The sequence below is a fragment of the Anthonomus grandis genome, chromosome 12 (genome assembly GCF_022605725.1).
Source record: "Anthonomus grandis grandis chromosome 12, icAntGran1.3, whole genome shotgun sequence".
Classification (NCBI taxonomy): domain Eukaryota; kingdom Metazoa; phylum Arthropoda; class Insecta; order Coleoptera; family Curculionidae; genus Anthonomus; species Anthonomus grandis.
Window position 1 is genome coordinate 352,153 of NC_065557.1, and position 14,413 is coordinate 366,565.

General features: G+C 33.5%; 1 protein-coding gene across 1 annotated transcript; it reads left to right on the top strand.

Annotated features, from left to right (window-relative positions):
• The first annotated feature begins 1,053 nt into the window (after window positions 1–1,053).
• Window positions 1,054–12,793, top strand: LOC126743348 (asparagine synthetase domain-containing protein 1). Its single transcript, XM_050450387.1, has 6 exons — window positions 1,054–1,192; window positions 1,249–2,131; window positions 2,190–2,530; window positions 3,773–3,856; window positions 4,413–4,570; window positions 4,624–12,793. Exons 1-6 carry the CDS (start codon window positions 1,130–1,132, stop codon window positions 4,802–4,804), a joined length of 1,710 nt encoding a protein of 569 aa, XP_050306344.1. The 5' UTR covers window positions 1,054–1,129; the 3' UTR covers window positions 4,805–12,793.
• The last annotated feature ends 1,620 nt before the right edge of the window (window positions 12,794–14,413 follow it).

Sequence of the window (14,413 nt, forward strand, 5' to 3'; positions counted from 1 at the left end):
GGTGTGGTGTTGCCAGTTCTGTCGTCTACTGTCTGAGTGCCTTCTCTAAAGTGGCGAATTCACTCTATATTTTTTAGTCACGTGAAATGTTAGGTATTATGCCTAAAATAAATTCACAAAAAAACAGTTTCTTTAATAGTTTCTTAACAAACAAATAGTTTTTTTATAAACAATGTGAAGTACTCACAAATAGAAGTAAACTGATTTATTTACACTTTTTGCTGTTTTTTTTTGCATAAATTAAATGACAGTCGCTATCTGTCAAATGGGTTGTCGACTCTGGGAGTATGTGTGCAGTGTTTTGGTTTGTTCCGTTTCTCTATCACCGCGAAGGGAACATAAGGGGCTGCGCACAGACCATAGATATACTCAACCCAACCCAACCCAACCCATCCCATCCCATCCCATCCCATCCCATCCCATCCCATCCCATCCCCTCCCATTCCTTTTGGTGTTGATGAACTCTTGGGTGTTAATGAACCTTCCAAGGGGGAGCATACGCACCCCGTTGGGAGGTTGGTTTGGGTTAGGTTGGGTTGGTTTGGTTTGGTTTGGTTTGGGTTGGGTTGGGTTAGGTTGGGTTAGGTTGGGTTAGGTTGGGTTAGGTTGGGTTGGGTTGGTTCTTAAATTGCTCAAGCACCGCTCATCGAATTTTGCGTATTTTTACAATTTTTTTTAAATGGACTAATTTTCCCCAAAAAAAAATTAAAAGTGATAGTACTTATTAAATTTGATAGAACTTAAAAAAAAAAGAAATTTTCAATTCAAACAAATTTGTGTTTATTACATGTAATTGACATTTTAAGTAATATGTAATGAAACTAGTGTATAATGTTATGATTATACACTAGTTCCATTCATTATTTTTTATATGTTATAATAATGAATGACTAAAAAAATACAGAGTGAATTCTCCAGTTTAGAGAAAGCTAGACTTCTCGTGTAAACTCCTCGCCTCTACATCAAAAGGAACTTTTAATCTCCGCGACGGCGTAACAACAGACACACCCTTAAACTGTCAAACTTTGACAGGACGCTAATTACAAACTGTCAAAATAACTGACACATAAACAAAAATATAACCTATTTACTTTTCCTATCTTTAATACTCAAAAAAAGGAAACCGAAAATGTGCGGGATTTTCTGCGTGTTCAATACCTTTTGCAATAATTGTGATAATCTTATAAACCAGGTGAGGAAAACAATTAATCGCGTGCACGACCACACCCATGACCCACTTTTTTTCAGTTAACTTTTGAAGCCAATATAAGGAATCGGGGTCCAGACAGTTTTAACTTTAAAGTACTGACTTGGAAAGATACCAGTTTAGCTTTCGCCTCTAGTGTGTTATGGCTGCAAGGCAATAAAATCACTGTACAGCCCATAGAAGATTCTGATTCTATATTTTGCTATAATGGAGACATTTTTGCCGGATTTGATGTAAGTGAACAAAAGTTGAGCGGGGATACTCAGCTAATTCACCAGTTTATCAAGAAGCATATAAGCAGAAACAGCCTTAGTAACTTGGACAAGGTCCAAGGCCCTTATGCCTTTATATATTTTGATAAGACTAGTAACAAATTGTATTTCGGCAGAGACATTTTTGGGAGGCGCAGCTTGCTTTTAGGGCAAAACAAGGAGAGGGACACTTTTATCATAACCAGTGTGGCAAAGAGGCAGTCCCAGTTTGATTTTATCGAGATCCCATCGGTGGGCATATTTTGTTACGATATTGAAAATGGAAAGTTCGAAGTTGACTTTTGGCAGTACAAAAACCATCATTTTTATGGGAAATTAAAGGAACTTGAGAAGTTTTTGAGCACCGATGTGTCTATTATTAATCAACCGGTGGAGAGTGAGTGTGAAACCCATTGTTTCAGTGAAAATGCCAACTTAAAGGCTCTGCTCGGTATTGAGGATATGGTAAAAAGTAAGGATTATAATGGGGAAAGCACTGCAATATTTGATACTCTTTTGAACTGTGATACTTGGATGGAGCAGGTCAAGTGTCTGAAAAGACTACTGGAAAAGGCAATTAGTCAAAGGATTTCAGCACAACCAGATTTTTGTAAGAATTGTATTAAAAGTAAATCATTTTGTACTCATTCCACCACAGGAATTTTATTCTCAGGTTTGTTAAATTGCAAATACTTGCATTTATATTTAAACTGTTTTTTTTTTTTTTTTAGGTGGTGTTGACTGTGCTGTCCTAGCGGCATTAACAGATCAATACGTGGACAAAAATAAACCCATTGATTTACTGAATGTGTCATTCGATGAAGGGAATCATTACGAATCACCCGATCGGCTTACAGGATTGCAAACTTTTGAGGAGCTAAAATCACAATATCCAGGAAGAAAATGGAATTTTGTCCCGGTGAATGTTACTAAAGCGAGTTTGAACGAGGACAGGGAAAGGCACATCGCGGATTTGATTTATCCATTGAATACGATCATGGACGATAGTTTGGGGTGCGCCTTGTGGTATGCCAGTAGAGGAGTTGCAGAGAGTTACACTTCACCATGCAGAGTAAGTAAGATAAATAAATTTAAAAACACTTTATATATTAAAGCGATCAATTTATAAATAAATTCCTTTATTGCCATCCAAAACCTTAATAAAAAGACAAAGCAACTTCAACAAATTTTGACTCGAATTAAAATCTTATGACCTAAGTTAAAAAGATCTAAAACAATTTTTTTTCAAAATAAATAAAATTATAAAGTAATACGTTAAAATCAACAAATACCCCGTATAAACACAAAAACTTAAAAATCTGTAATTCATAAAGACACATTTTTATTTATTGAATTTAAAAGAGTAGAACCTTTTTTCAATAAGAAATCGCTTAACACTCTGTTTAAATAAGTTACGGCTCTGAATCTGTCGCAGACCCGCCGGTAACATGTGGTATGCCTTTACTGCTCGGTAAGTTGGGCTTCTTTCAAAGAAAGCTGACCCGTGTGCAGGTATTCCAAGAGCTTCTCTGTTTCTTGTTATGGTCGTCATGTCTCGTGAGTACCCATCCTGATTTATTGGAAATAACTGAGGATGCTTCTTAATGAACATCACGAGTGATAAGAAGTATAGTGATGGGGCAGTAAGTACACCGAAACCGTCAAAATACTCCTCACATGATGTTCTGGGAGCGAGTCCAAATATGCACCGAATTATTCGTTTTTGCGCCTTAAAAATATTTTGGGTATCCCTTCCACTACCCCAAAACATGATGCCATAATTCAGCACTGACTGAATGTTTGAAAAGTAAAAAATAAAATTAATATCAATAATTTTGTTTACATCTAGGGCCCCAAGTATACAGTAGTTTTATGATAAGCAGTTTAAGAAGAGGCCTTTGAAGGAATTTATAGAGAGTACTTTTTAATTGCTTGCCTTGTATTTCCTTCATATTTTGTGACTGTTTGCCAAATCCCAAAATTGAATGTCACATCTCAAAAGTGTGATTTTATTAAAGGTTAAATTAATTTTGCAATAACATCAAATGCTTTTAAGTAATCAATAGATTTTATGATAGCTCAGAGTTTTTTTATCAAGTGCTTAAAGTAATATTATTGTCTGAGCTCAAAAAATGATTGGGTCTATTAGGAAATAAGTGGAATTTGATTATTCAATTATACTTCATGCTACAAAACCCAATACAAAAGACTTTTTGCTCCAAGTATTCAGAGGCGTTTTTTAAGTAAATTTTGCAAAACCTTAATTATTGTATTATATATTGTCCATTAATATCAATTAATTGCTAATCCATAGATCCTGATTGTTGGTATGGGTGCAGACGAGCTATTTGGCGGCTACAGCAGACACAGGACGTCCTTTAAAAGATACTCTTGGAAGGTACGTACCATTTACACCCGACAAGCAACACACGATAGTTAACGTTTATTTTTGGTTTACACCTTTTTTCAATGATAAATTTCGGATAAAACGTCCACGTGATATACATCAAGGAATTTAATATTATGTTTTATTCACTATTAATAGAAAAGGCAAATTTGTCTTCATGAGTTTTTTTATTTGTATACTTAATTTGGTATCATTATTGTGTTTCATACACGTTAATGCATTTCCTTGTTTTTTTTTAGATATGATATATACGTGTCTGAAAAGTATATCGCATACTACACATCAGTGTATTAATTATTATTAAATATTTGAGGTATAGTAATCGAGTTTAAATACTAAATATGTAAATGCCGTGTCATTTTTTTGAAATGCCGAAATTTTCTCCCTTTTGTAAACAGAATCGTATATGATAAACGTATATTCTGCAGTTTAATAAATATACCTTGACCAAAAATTCATTAAAAAAACCGTTGAATAAAGATAAATTTAACGATAAAACTACATGATATGTAAATCCCCTAAAAACTAACAGATCTAACTTCAACAGGGCTTACAAGAGGTTTTAGACGAGGATTGGATGAACCTCCCGTACCGAAACTTGGGTAGAGACGATCGCGTGGTTTCGGACCACGGGAGACAACTGAGGACCCCTTACCTGGACGAGCGAGTGGTTGAGTTCGTTAGAGGGTTAAAATGTTGGGAAAAGTAAGCAGCTTTAATTCGTTATCTTCTAAACCCCAATTGAGTATTTTATTCAGGACATATCCTTCGGAGAATCTGCCACAAGGCGTTGGCGAGAAAATCCTTCTCAGATCTCTGGCATATCATTTAGGACTTAAAGGGGCGGCGGTGTTGAAGAAGAGGGCGCTGCAGTTCGGGTCGCGTATCGCCAATGGAAAGGAGAACGCCCACGAGGTGTCGCCGCGTTTAGCTTTTTAATAATGCAAATAGGACAAGTCAGGTGTCAAGAACAAATCAATACATAGTGGGCATTTTCAATACTCATTTTAAAACGTCGATTTATGACCTGCGATTAAGACGCTTTCCTGTACCAGTATGTGGGCCTCACCACAACATCCTACTTATATGAGATTTTTGTCGTACCTTTTTTACTAAAACGGTTTAAATTTAAAAGGGCTAACTGATCTACAGTGGCTGGTTGACGTGCGATGGTATGTTAGCCCCGTATATGGAAAACGCAACGTAGGATTTTTCTGAAAATTTGGCAACCATGGTAAGAGACGATCGACCTAAAATATCTTCAACATCCCAGCGTTACCGCTTATATAGAAACACTTCTGATTTTTTTAAATGGAACACCCTATATTTTATTCTATATTCTAATAAACAGTTAAAATATCTTTAATTTAATATAACAATAAATAAGAATAAAAATAACAATTAAATGGAGAATCTAACAGTTGACTCTTATAAAAAATATTTTATCACTTCGCAGATTTGAGGCAACTGGTCCTTTGTTGTCCCTCCGTATGTTACGCCACTGGCATTTTTTTTTTTAATCATCTACATCAGTAATTGGCAATTCACTACAATAACCTGCATGCGAAATTTAATTAAAAATGAGCTGGCAGTTTAGAAGTTATGAGAAATAAACAAATAATTATTCTTAACTTTAAGACCCTGTATCTTTATTATTAATCATTTCTGAGAAAAATCTTCTAATGAAATTCTATTTCTTTTTAAATTTTCTATCACTTATTAAAATTAATGACGTTTAAACTGGACCACCCTGTATACAGGATTTTGAAAAAAAAATTGTAGAGGGTTGATTGTTTCAAAATCTCTCGAAAGACGATATCTCAAAAACCGGTAGAAGTAAAATTTTAGAAATGTCTACACGTATTGTTAAGATAATTTAATTAAGCGCCAATCTTAGCATTTTTCAAAAAAAAATCAGTTTTTAAGAAAAAAAATTTTTGGAGAGCTTGGTTTTATTTTTCTGAAATTTCATAAAATGCCCGGTTATAATTACTTATTATTAATAAAACCAAAAATAATTGAGGAGCAACTTTTCAAATCGCATTTTGTCCAAAAAATACTTTTTTGTGTATTGACGAAAAACAATTTTCTTTTAAACCCTGCTATATACAACATGGAGAAATTAACATAAAAACCCATTAAGTTATCTCAGTTAAATCAATATTTATTAGAAAATCTGGAAAAATCGAAAAAATGTTTGGACTTAATGCGTGTTGATTCGTAACAATGTATAAAATTCGTTTTGTTTCGTTCAAAATTGGACATGATGCTGTTTGTTCCAATTTATTCGTTTTACAAAAAAACTGGTGTTGGTAGTGAAATTATTCGACTTTAAAAATAAAATGTCAACTAAGTACCAGGAATATGTTTTTTTTGTTTAATTTCTTCGAAAAATGCAAACTTACCAAATAATACTAATGTTAATAACATACAAAGTCCACTTGAAAAAAAAAATCAAATTTGTTCCTGGTTAGGGTCTTCTTCGAGGCAGTCGCACATGGGATTTTCTTCACCTACATCATCTGCAGGATCTGGAATTTCAGCTTCTGGTTCCGTCGTGGTGTGGAAGAAAGCGGAACTTTAAATTCCCAGTCTTTTCCAAATCTTGCACAAAGCAGCTTTCGCACATCAGTTTTCTTTTCTTCTTTGATGTTATTTACCAGTGGTATGTTACAGCGATCCTGCATATCCCTTATGAAAGTTTGGCCTCGTTTTATTATTGCCATCGGGTGCTTCGAAGCGTCGTCAACGTAGCTGTTTTTTATAATTGTTTGTAAAAATATTCTTTTCATGTCACTGATGCCATCAATTTTGTTCATTATTTCTCTGAGATCTTTGTAGTTTTTAAGGAACCAGTCTTCGCCTAAAACTCTGACAATTCCGTATTGTTGGTAAATTTTGATATAAGCTATGGGGCTCAACACCTCTTCAGTTTTTTGTATATGTTTCTTAACTCGACCGAATACCCTGTCAGCAGGTAAATAGGAGTGTCCGCGAACTGGGAAATATATTACTATCTGTTTTATGTTTCTTGGGGACTTTTTATGTAGCCAGTATGTTAAGGCATGGATGACGTGTTGATTTTTGTTTTGGCCTGCGCAGTCGTCCGCAAAAAGCCTAATTTGCGTTACCGAATCTTAAATAAATAAATAACGCCATTATTCAAGTATTTCTTTGCACATACAATGCAAAAACATATGAAAATGTACACTCACATCATATGCACAAGAATAGCGCAACTGGCGAAGTTTAGCCTCCTGGCCATTCTTCCACTCGACCAATTCTCCGGATATTAAGTTCACCATCTTTAAATGTCAACAGAGAAAGTCCAATAGAATGCTTTTAAGAGATAACACTGAGGATAAAACAGTTTTAACCAACCATAACAATATAACAATGCAGTATATATATACATACAATATATCTGTCACTAAAAAAATTCTAAAAATCTACTGCACATCTAATAAATACCTCTTGTACTTAGACCTTAAATAACTAGTATTGCATACCTTAAATTGAAGAGGTAAGTTATTATATAAGTTAACACAATTATAACTGAAGCTCTTTTTAAAAAAAGAAGTTCTATGTTGTGGCATTGTTAAATAATTTTTATCTCGCAAAAAGCGATTATGCACAGCCTCCCTATAAATTAGTTTTTTAAACAAATATACTGGTTGTTGACACATATTTAGTTTTCTAGAAAATACAGTCAAGTTAAAATTATACCAGTTATCACACTTAAGCCAACCCAACTCTTTTATATTTTCTGAGACATGATCAAATTTTCTTAATTTATAAACAAATCTACAGCATGTCTTCTGAACGTATTGTATCCGTTTTTTATTTACAACATGTAAGAATGGATAATATACTATGAAACAATACTAATAAATAGACATAATAAGTGACTCACACATTTTTTTTCTGGTTTTAAAATTTAAAAGGTGTCTGCTAGCATATAAAAGCTTCATTCTCACATAACTTCTTTTTAGGAAAGATTTTAAATGTTGTTCAAAACTAAGCTGTATTTTTACAAACCCAAATTTTTACCGCAGTTAGCAAAAGTCAACCGAGTATTGTCAATCTGAATATTAAGTCGATTCACGAGTATGCCCCTTATCTTTTCAGAACAAAACAGTAACATTGTAGTTTTTGCAGGATTAATTGTCAGATTATGTTCCGTTGAGTATCGCAAAATATTAGATAAATTTAAATTTAAAATCTCAGCAGCATTATCAGGACAGTCTGGATTAAACTGAAATAATAATGGTGTATCATCCGCATATGCTTGCATGTGCGTTGATACAATCACAGATTTAACTAGCTAACGCAATAGTTAAAATTATTATATTGCGTTAGCTAGTTAAATCTGTGATACAATAGAAAACATATCTGCAGTATAAATAACATACAACAAAGGGCCAAGTATGGAGCCTTGTGGCACTCCCGAAATAATGTTTCTACACTGCGATGGCTCACCACCTATTCTAACTACCTGCCTTCGACCTGTTAAATATGACCTAAAGAACAGTATTTCAACCTTCCCAAAACCATAATATGATAGCTTGGCACACATCAATTCATGATCAATAACATCAAAGGCTTTAGAGTAGTCTATCAAAATCAATATAGCAGCCATTTGCCTATCTTGAATTTTTACAATGTCGTCAGTAATATTTAGAAGTGCAGCTGTTGTACTATGACTAGCTCTAAAGCCCGATTGATGCACAGGAAAAAAGCCATTTGTGATCTGAACATGAACCACTCTTTCCAGAACTTTTGATATTACAGGAAGCAGACTAACAGGCCTCAAATCTGTAAAACTGACAGGATCATGTTTTTTAGGTAGTGGGGTAACAAGAGATTCTTTCCAGCAATTTGGGAAATGAAATGAATGAATCTTCAATATGTACTTTTTCTAAAAAGTCTATCAAAGCTGAAAAAATTTCTTGAGCACCTCTTGCAGCTTGTGTCTCGTTCCAGACATAAAAATGTGGATTTTTAGTTGCAACATCAGTCATACAAAAAGAGTAAAATGAAATTTGCCTGGAATAGAAAGCTTCACCAATACTGACTTTAGGAATTGCTTGCACTTGTTGCAAGTCAAATTTCTTTTTCTTTTTTTTTCAAAAGTCTTTATTTTCAATATTTAAATTTAAGGAGTCGCCTGGTGGCGGGCCAACTGGCCGGGCTGTGGTTAAAAGGTGTAAAAATGTCATCACTCATACGTCATACGCATTTAGCCTGAAGTCGTTCCATGACAATATACACTATTGGAACGGTAACAGGTATCTCGAAATCACGGGTCGCCGTGATATGAATATTTCAGTCACCGCCGTTATTGGCGATTTACAAATCACGGTGACAAAATCACCGATAGTGAAATATCGCTCATCTCTACTCTAAGGTGAAGCAAATCTAGGACATCATTCTTAGCCATACCCAAGTTAGCAGCTTTTTCTTTATATTCCAACCAGCCGTTTACGCATGCCATATCTATGGTATGAGCAAACATTCTCAGAGTCCACTTTTTAGACCTAATAAATGTCCGATACAAGGTAATAAGAAAATCCATCTTATCAACACCCCCCATGTTAGAGGTGTAGTTATTTATTACTTGTGGTCTTGAAACGTAAATATAGTCCTTCCCTTTTTTATCCCATCGCCGGAACAACCTCGACCTTTCATTTTCATATCCTCCTTATCGGACGAAAATGGCGGATTTTTAAATCTTTCAGCTCTTGCTGTGCACGTTGTATATACTTACACACGTACACTTAATACACGTTGTATACACATATACTTGTATTTGCCTATTTCTAAGGTACTGAAGTAAGTTATAATTTGAAAAATAGTTGTCAAAATATAACTGTACCCTAGGGCACAGCATAAAGAAACCAGCAGTCTCACTCCGCTCGAAAATGTAAGCGAACTAATAGCATCCTTAGCCATGCCGCAGCCATGTTCTCCGGATGCCGAGCTCACTGTTTATCGAACTGTGTTCATAGGTGTATCGCCTAGTTCAGCGCCGTACTTAGTGACTATTTTGATAGCGTTTTTACAAAGCGTAGCGTTTTTGATAAAAACTTTTGTATTAAAAGAGGGGTATGTCAAAAATTATTAATGAAGCAAAATAATTGACTTTGCCAAAGTTTTTAATAGCTGCAAATTTGGCTGTATGGCTTAAATAACATAATTAAGCATCAGTTAAAGTTGCAGCAATGTAATATATTTTTTTTTTTTTTGATTTTTAAGGAAATTATTTATATTTCTACCATTTTAACAGTGTTGCCATACTTAAAAGAGTTGCAAAATTGTATACTTTTACTTTAGTTGGTACTTAATAATATAACAAAAATTCGCAGATGTTAGAATTGTTTTGAATTGTTGCCAACTATTTGTCTTTATTTATTGGCCTAAGAGTTTCTATTTGTTTTGAAATATTACTTTATTTGTATAATTAGTTATCCTTAAACTACTATGTAGTCAGATGTTAATCTAAAAGCGTTACTAACATGATTAAATTTATTAGGTTCAGTGTAATCTCGAACGGGACCTGAAGAAATATTTGTGGCAAAAAAATTGGGGCACCTGAATTTTGTGCCATTTTTAATATCTTATTTGATTTACTCAAATACAAATACAACTTTTTCGTATCTCGCTTATTTTTCGAGAAAAAAAAAGGCCACTTAATTGCATATCCCTGGATCACACAAGGAATTTGGGGAAAAGTTTCATTTGGAATTTATTATTAACTAAGCAAGATACGAAAAAAATTCAAGAGACAGAAAAGTTTTATTTGTATAATCCACAGAACATAATAAAAATTGCACAAAAATCAGTGGCATATATTTTAGTTGTTGTTAAATTTTAACACCCTGTATATTGAGAACGAAGAATTTCTGGACATATGTTTATATGAACTTTTTGTTTTAAAATTACTCAAAGAATGGTCTCTTAAAGTTATGGTTCATACCTAATTAACTTCCTGCACGTATTCTTCTATATCGTCGTTGTCAGATGTAGAAATGCGATGTTTATTTTTGTTTAAATATTTTGTTAATGTATGAACTTTATTTATATTAAAAAATCAATATTTGTACTATGTAGGTATTTTTATTTTACAAGATAATAACATCTAAAAAAATGTTTAAGTCCGGCTCTAGCCAAGGCAAAAGCCGCGTGGACCGTAGCGAGTGTCAGCGGCATCCCTACTATAAGCAAAAATGCCTCGCCTGCGTTAGTACACATGCACCGAACTCGCTTATTCAAGCCAATGTATTTTTATTGAAGTGCGACTGCTGGTTTCTTTATGCTGTGCCTAGGGTATGAGATTCGTTCAAATAATTTTAGTACCACTGCAGCACCCGAACTAAATACATCAAGTTGCTGTGGGTTAAGTTCAGTAGTAGATCCTTGATATATTATAAAATCATATAAGATGCCACTGCTGCCACATAGCGCAAAAATCTTAATTTCCCATGGTTTGGGTTTGTTTTTGACGCATTGCTTGACGTTCAAACTGCCTTTGAACGGCACCATTTGCTCGTCCACACACAATTTTGATTCCAATGGAAGGGAAAGGCATCTTCATATAATGGACGCACCTTCCAAAATGTGTCACTGTTTTCCGGTTTTTCGTGAATATGTTGTCGCAATTTATAAAACCTGTTAACAGTAATATTATTAGAAATCAGTGGAATTTGTAATTTATGGTCCCAGTATAACTTAATTCTTGGGTAATGTAGATTACCCATGATGATATGTATTCCTACAAACGTTTTTAGTTCTTCAACCGTCGTAGGAACAAAGCGGGTTTGTTGCTGAACAGCGTAAAAATGTGTATATTCCATCCTGGGTTGGAAAATATCTGCAAAATAATTACAGAAAATAAAACGCTAGGCTTTCTAGCTGAACTACTGGTTATTCTTCTCTAACGTGCCACTCTATCGGTGGAGTGATATACTGCGCATTTTTTCGCCAGAATATATCCTTTTTCTTTGAAAGACCATTGTTTTCCAAATAGTCTTCTATGTTGGATTTCTTCGACTTTTCTGGAGTTTTTGCCATTATGTTGGGAACAGGTTTATTACCAGAATAGAACTTAATTAGCTGAGTTTTAATAAATAATACACAAATTTTTTTTTCTCGAAAACCGGTAGAGATAAGTATAGAAAAGTATAATTAAAAAAGAATCAAAATGAAGTAGGGAATTAAAATATTTAATAATATATAGGGTGTTGCCATTTTTGTATATAAGCGGCTACGCTGCAGTACTGAAAATATTTTAAGCAGATAAAGAATTGTCTATTACCATATGGTTGTCAAACGTTTCGTTTTCCATGTACTAACGTACCATCGATCATCAATCACCCTGTATAGGTGATACCTGAAACTAAGTACCTATTAAGTTATTTTTTTGCTGTGAATGCCTTGGAATTATGTTTTTTTTTGCCAAATAACGTGATGAAAATAGAATGGACGTGACCCTCTAGTCTCGGTCTTAAAAACTATATATATAATCACAGGAAACGTGTTTCGTTTAAAAAATTACGCATCATCAGACCTAAAATTTAAAATTCACCTCCGTGGTAAGACAAACATTTGCAATTTACACATATTCCTGAAATAAATTTGAGTAGAGACCTGTTTCAAGCGAAACTAGTTTTTGAGATTATATTAAAGTCAAATAATTGTTTCAGATTTATCAACTTTTCCAAAAAAAAAAATCGGCCAACTTTTTTAAATACAGGGATATTTTAAGACTTAATTCCAGGCACTCCAGGTATATTATATACATGACGTAATTTATTGTTGAATAATTCTTGTGTGATTTTTAAAGCATTTATGAAAGACATCGTTGTTGAGTCCCTTTATATATTGTGAACAATTGTTTATAGAGTATTTATTATAAATTTAGATGATGGATTTTGTTGTTTTTTTTCTCTTCTAATTTTCCTGTTCTTCATCCTAACTATTGAATGTATTTTTGAATATTGACATTTTCTTTTAATTTTACTGTTTTTATATTTTGTGGTAATATACTAGCTTGCCTTATATTTTGAATAAATTTATACGCTAATATTTTATAATTTATATATCTATTGAGTTATAAAAAAAATGTTTTTTTTTCTTTAAATTTTTCTCTCCCAATAGTCACTTTGTAGAGTTCGTTGACGTGCGAGTGACAATTAATAATTAATTATTCCATGAGTAAAAGTGAAACAGTCAATAACCTCACTTTATTTAAAAAATTGTCACGATAAATTTTTGAGTGACGTTTCATGGTATAATTATACCATAAAAATAGAAAAAATATTTTAAATAACCGTTTAAATAAAATTCTAAAATAGTTTCATGTAATATTAATGTCGTTTATTCGGGACTAGTTGGCATGCGTCGGCGGTCCACAGGCCGCTTCGCTACTGATGTATTTGCGCGTTTTTCAATGAGTGGGACAAGGACGGAAGTAGACGATCGGTTGTCAAAGTCACGGAACGTCCGAACTCGTCTGGGATTTTTTAATTTATTCATGTTAATGAGTTACAAATTTTTTTTTATATTTTCCTAACCGTCACTTTATAGAGTTCGTTGACGTGTAACTGTCAACGCATTTGTAAAATACTAAACAGCGTTAAAGTCGGCCATTTTTAGATGACGTTTTAAGGCATTTATTAATAATTATAATAATATTGATTGTATTTTCCACCTAACCATTGCCTGTACTACTCCATTAGTTAGTATCTTACTACTAGAGATCAATAAAACTGAGAAAAGAAATATAATTTTTAAAAACTACACGAATTAACAATAAACAATATGTAGCCCATTTTATATAGATCTAGTTTCTCAGTGTGGTGTGCAAAGAACCAATCCTTATTAATTTATTTTAAATGACAGGTACTGTGATCAGAGAGAGAGAGAGAGAGAGAGGTAGTAAATCTTTACATACTCAGTCACTAACTTTAAACTTAGATGCGATAACCCATAATAAATATCCATCGATTGTTTTCTGTTGCTCTTGTTACAGTTATTTCTAGTTAATAGGTCTCTATAATTAGTAACTAATGTACAATCTTCCTTAAAGTCTCCAACAATAACGTGCTTCCTAGAATATTTGATAAATCTCTTATATGTGTAAAATATCCTAAAGTAATTTATTATATTTAATAAACGTATATTTTATAAATACCCTGTATTCATTTATAAGTGTCTCAATCGCCCGAGAAATATCGTACATCCTTGAAAATCTATACCCTAAACATAAATAATAATATAAGCAGAGATTGAGAGAGACCCAAAGAAGTAAAAGAGTCAGCACTTCGGCTTATAAAGAGCCATGTATATAGAATGGTCATTGTTGACCAGGTGTGGTGGTGTTTGTCCACTAGGTGGATATTAGAATGGTTGTGATTGTTTTGTGCACATTTGAGTAATATTTTATATTGTTGTTATATAGTCGCAGACTATATTATGCACGCCACGTCGGGCCCGAAAAATCGTGTTTTTTTGGAAATAAAAATTCATATCTTTGGCTGTATGGCTAGC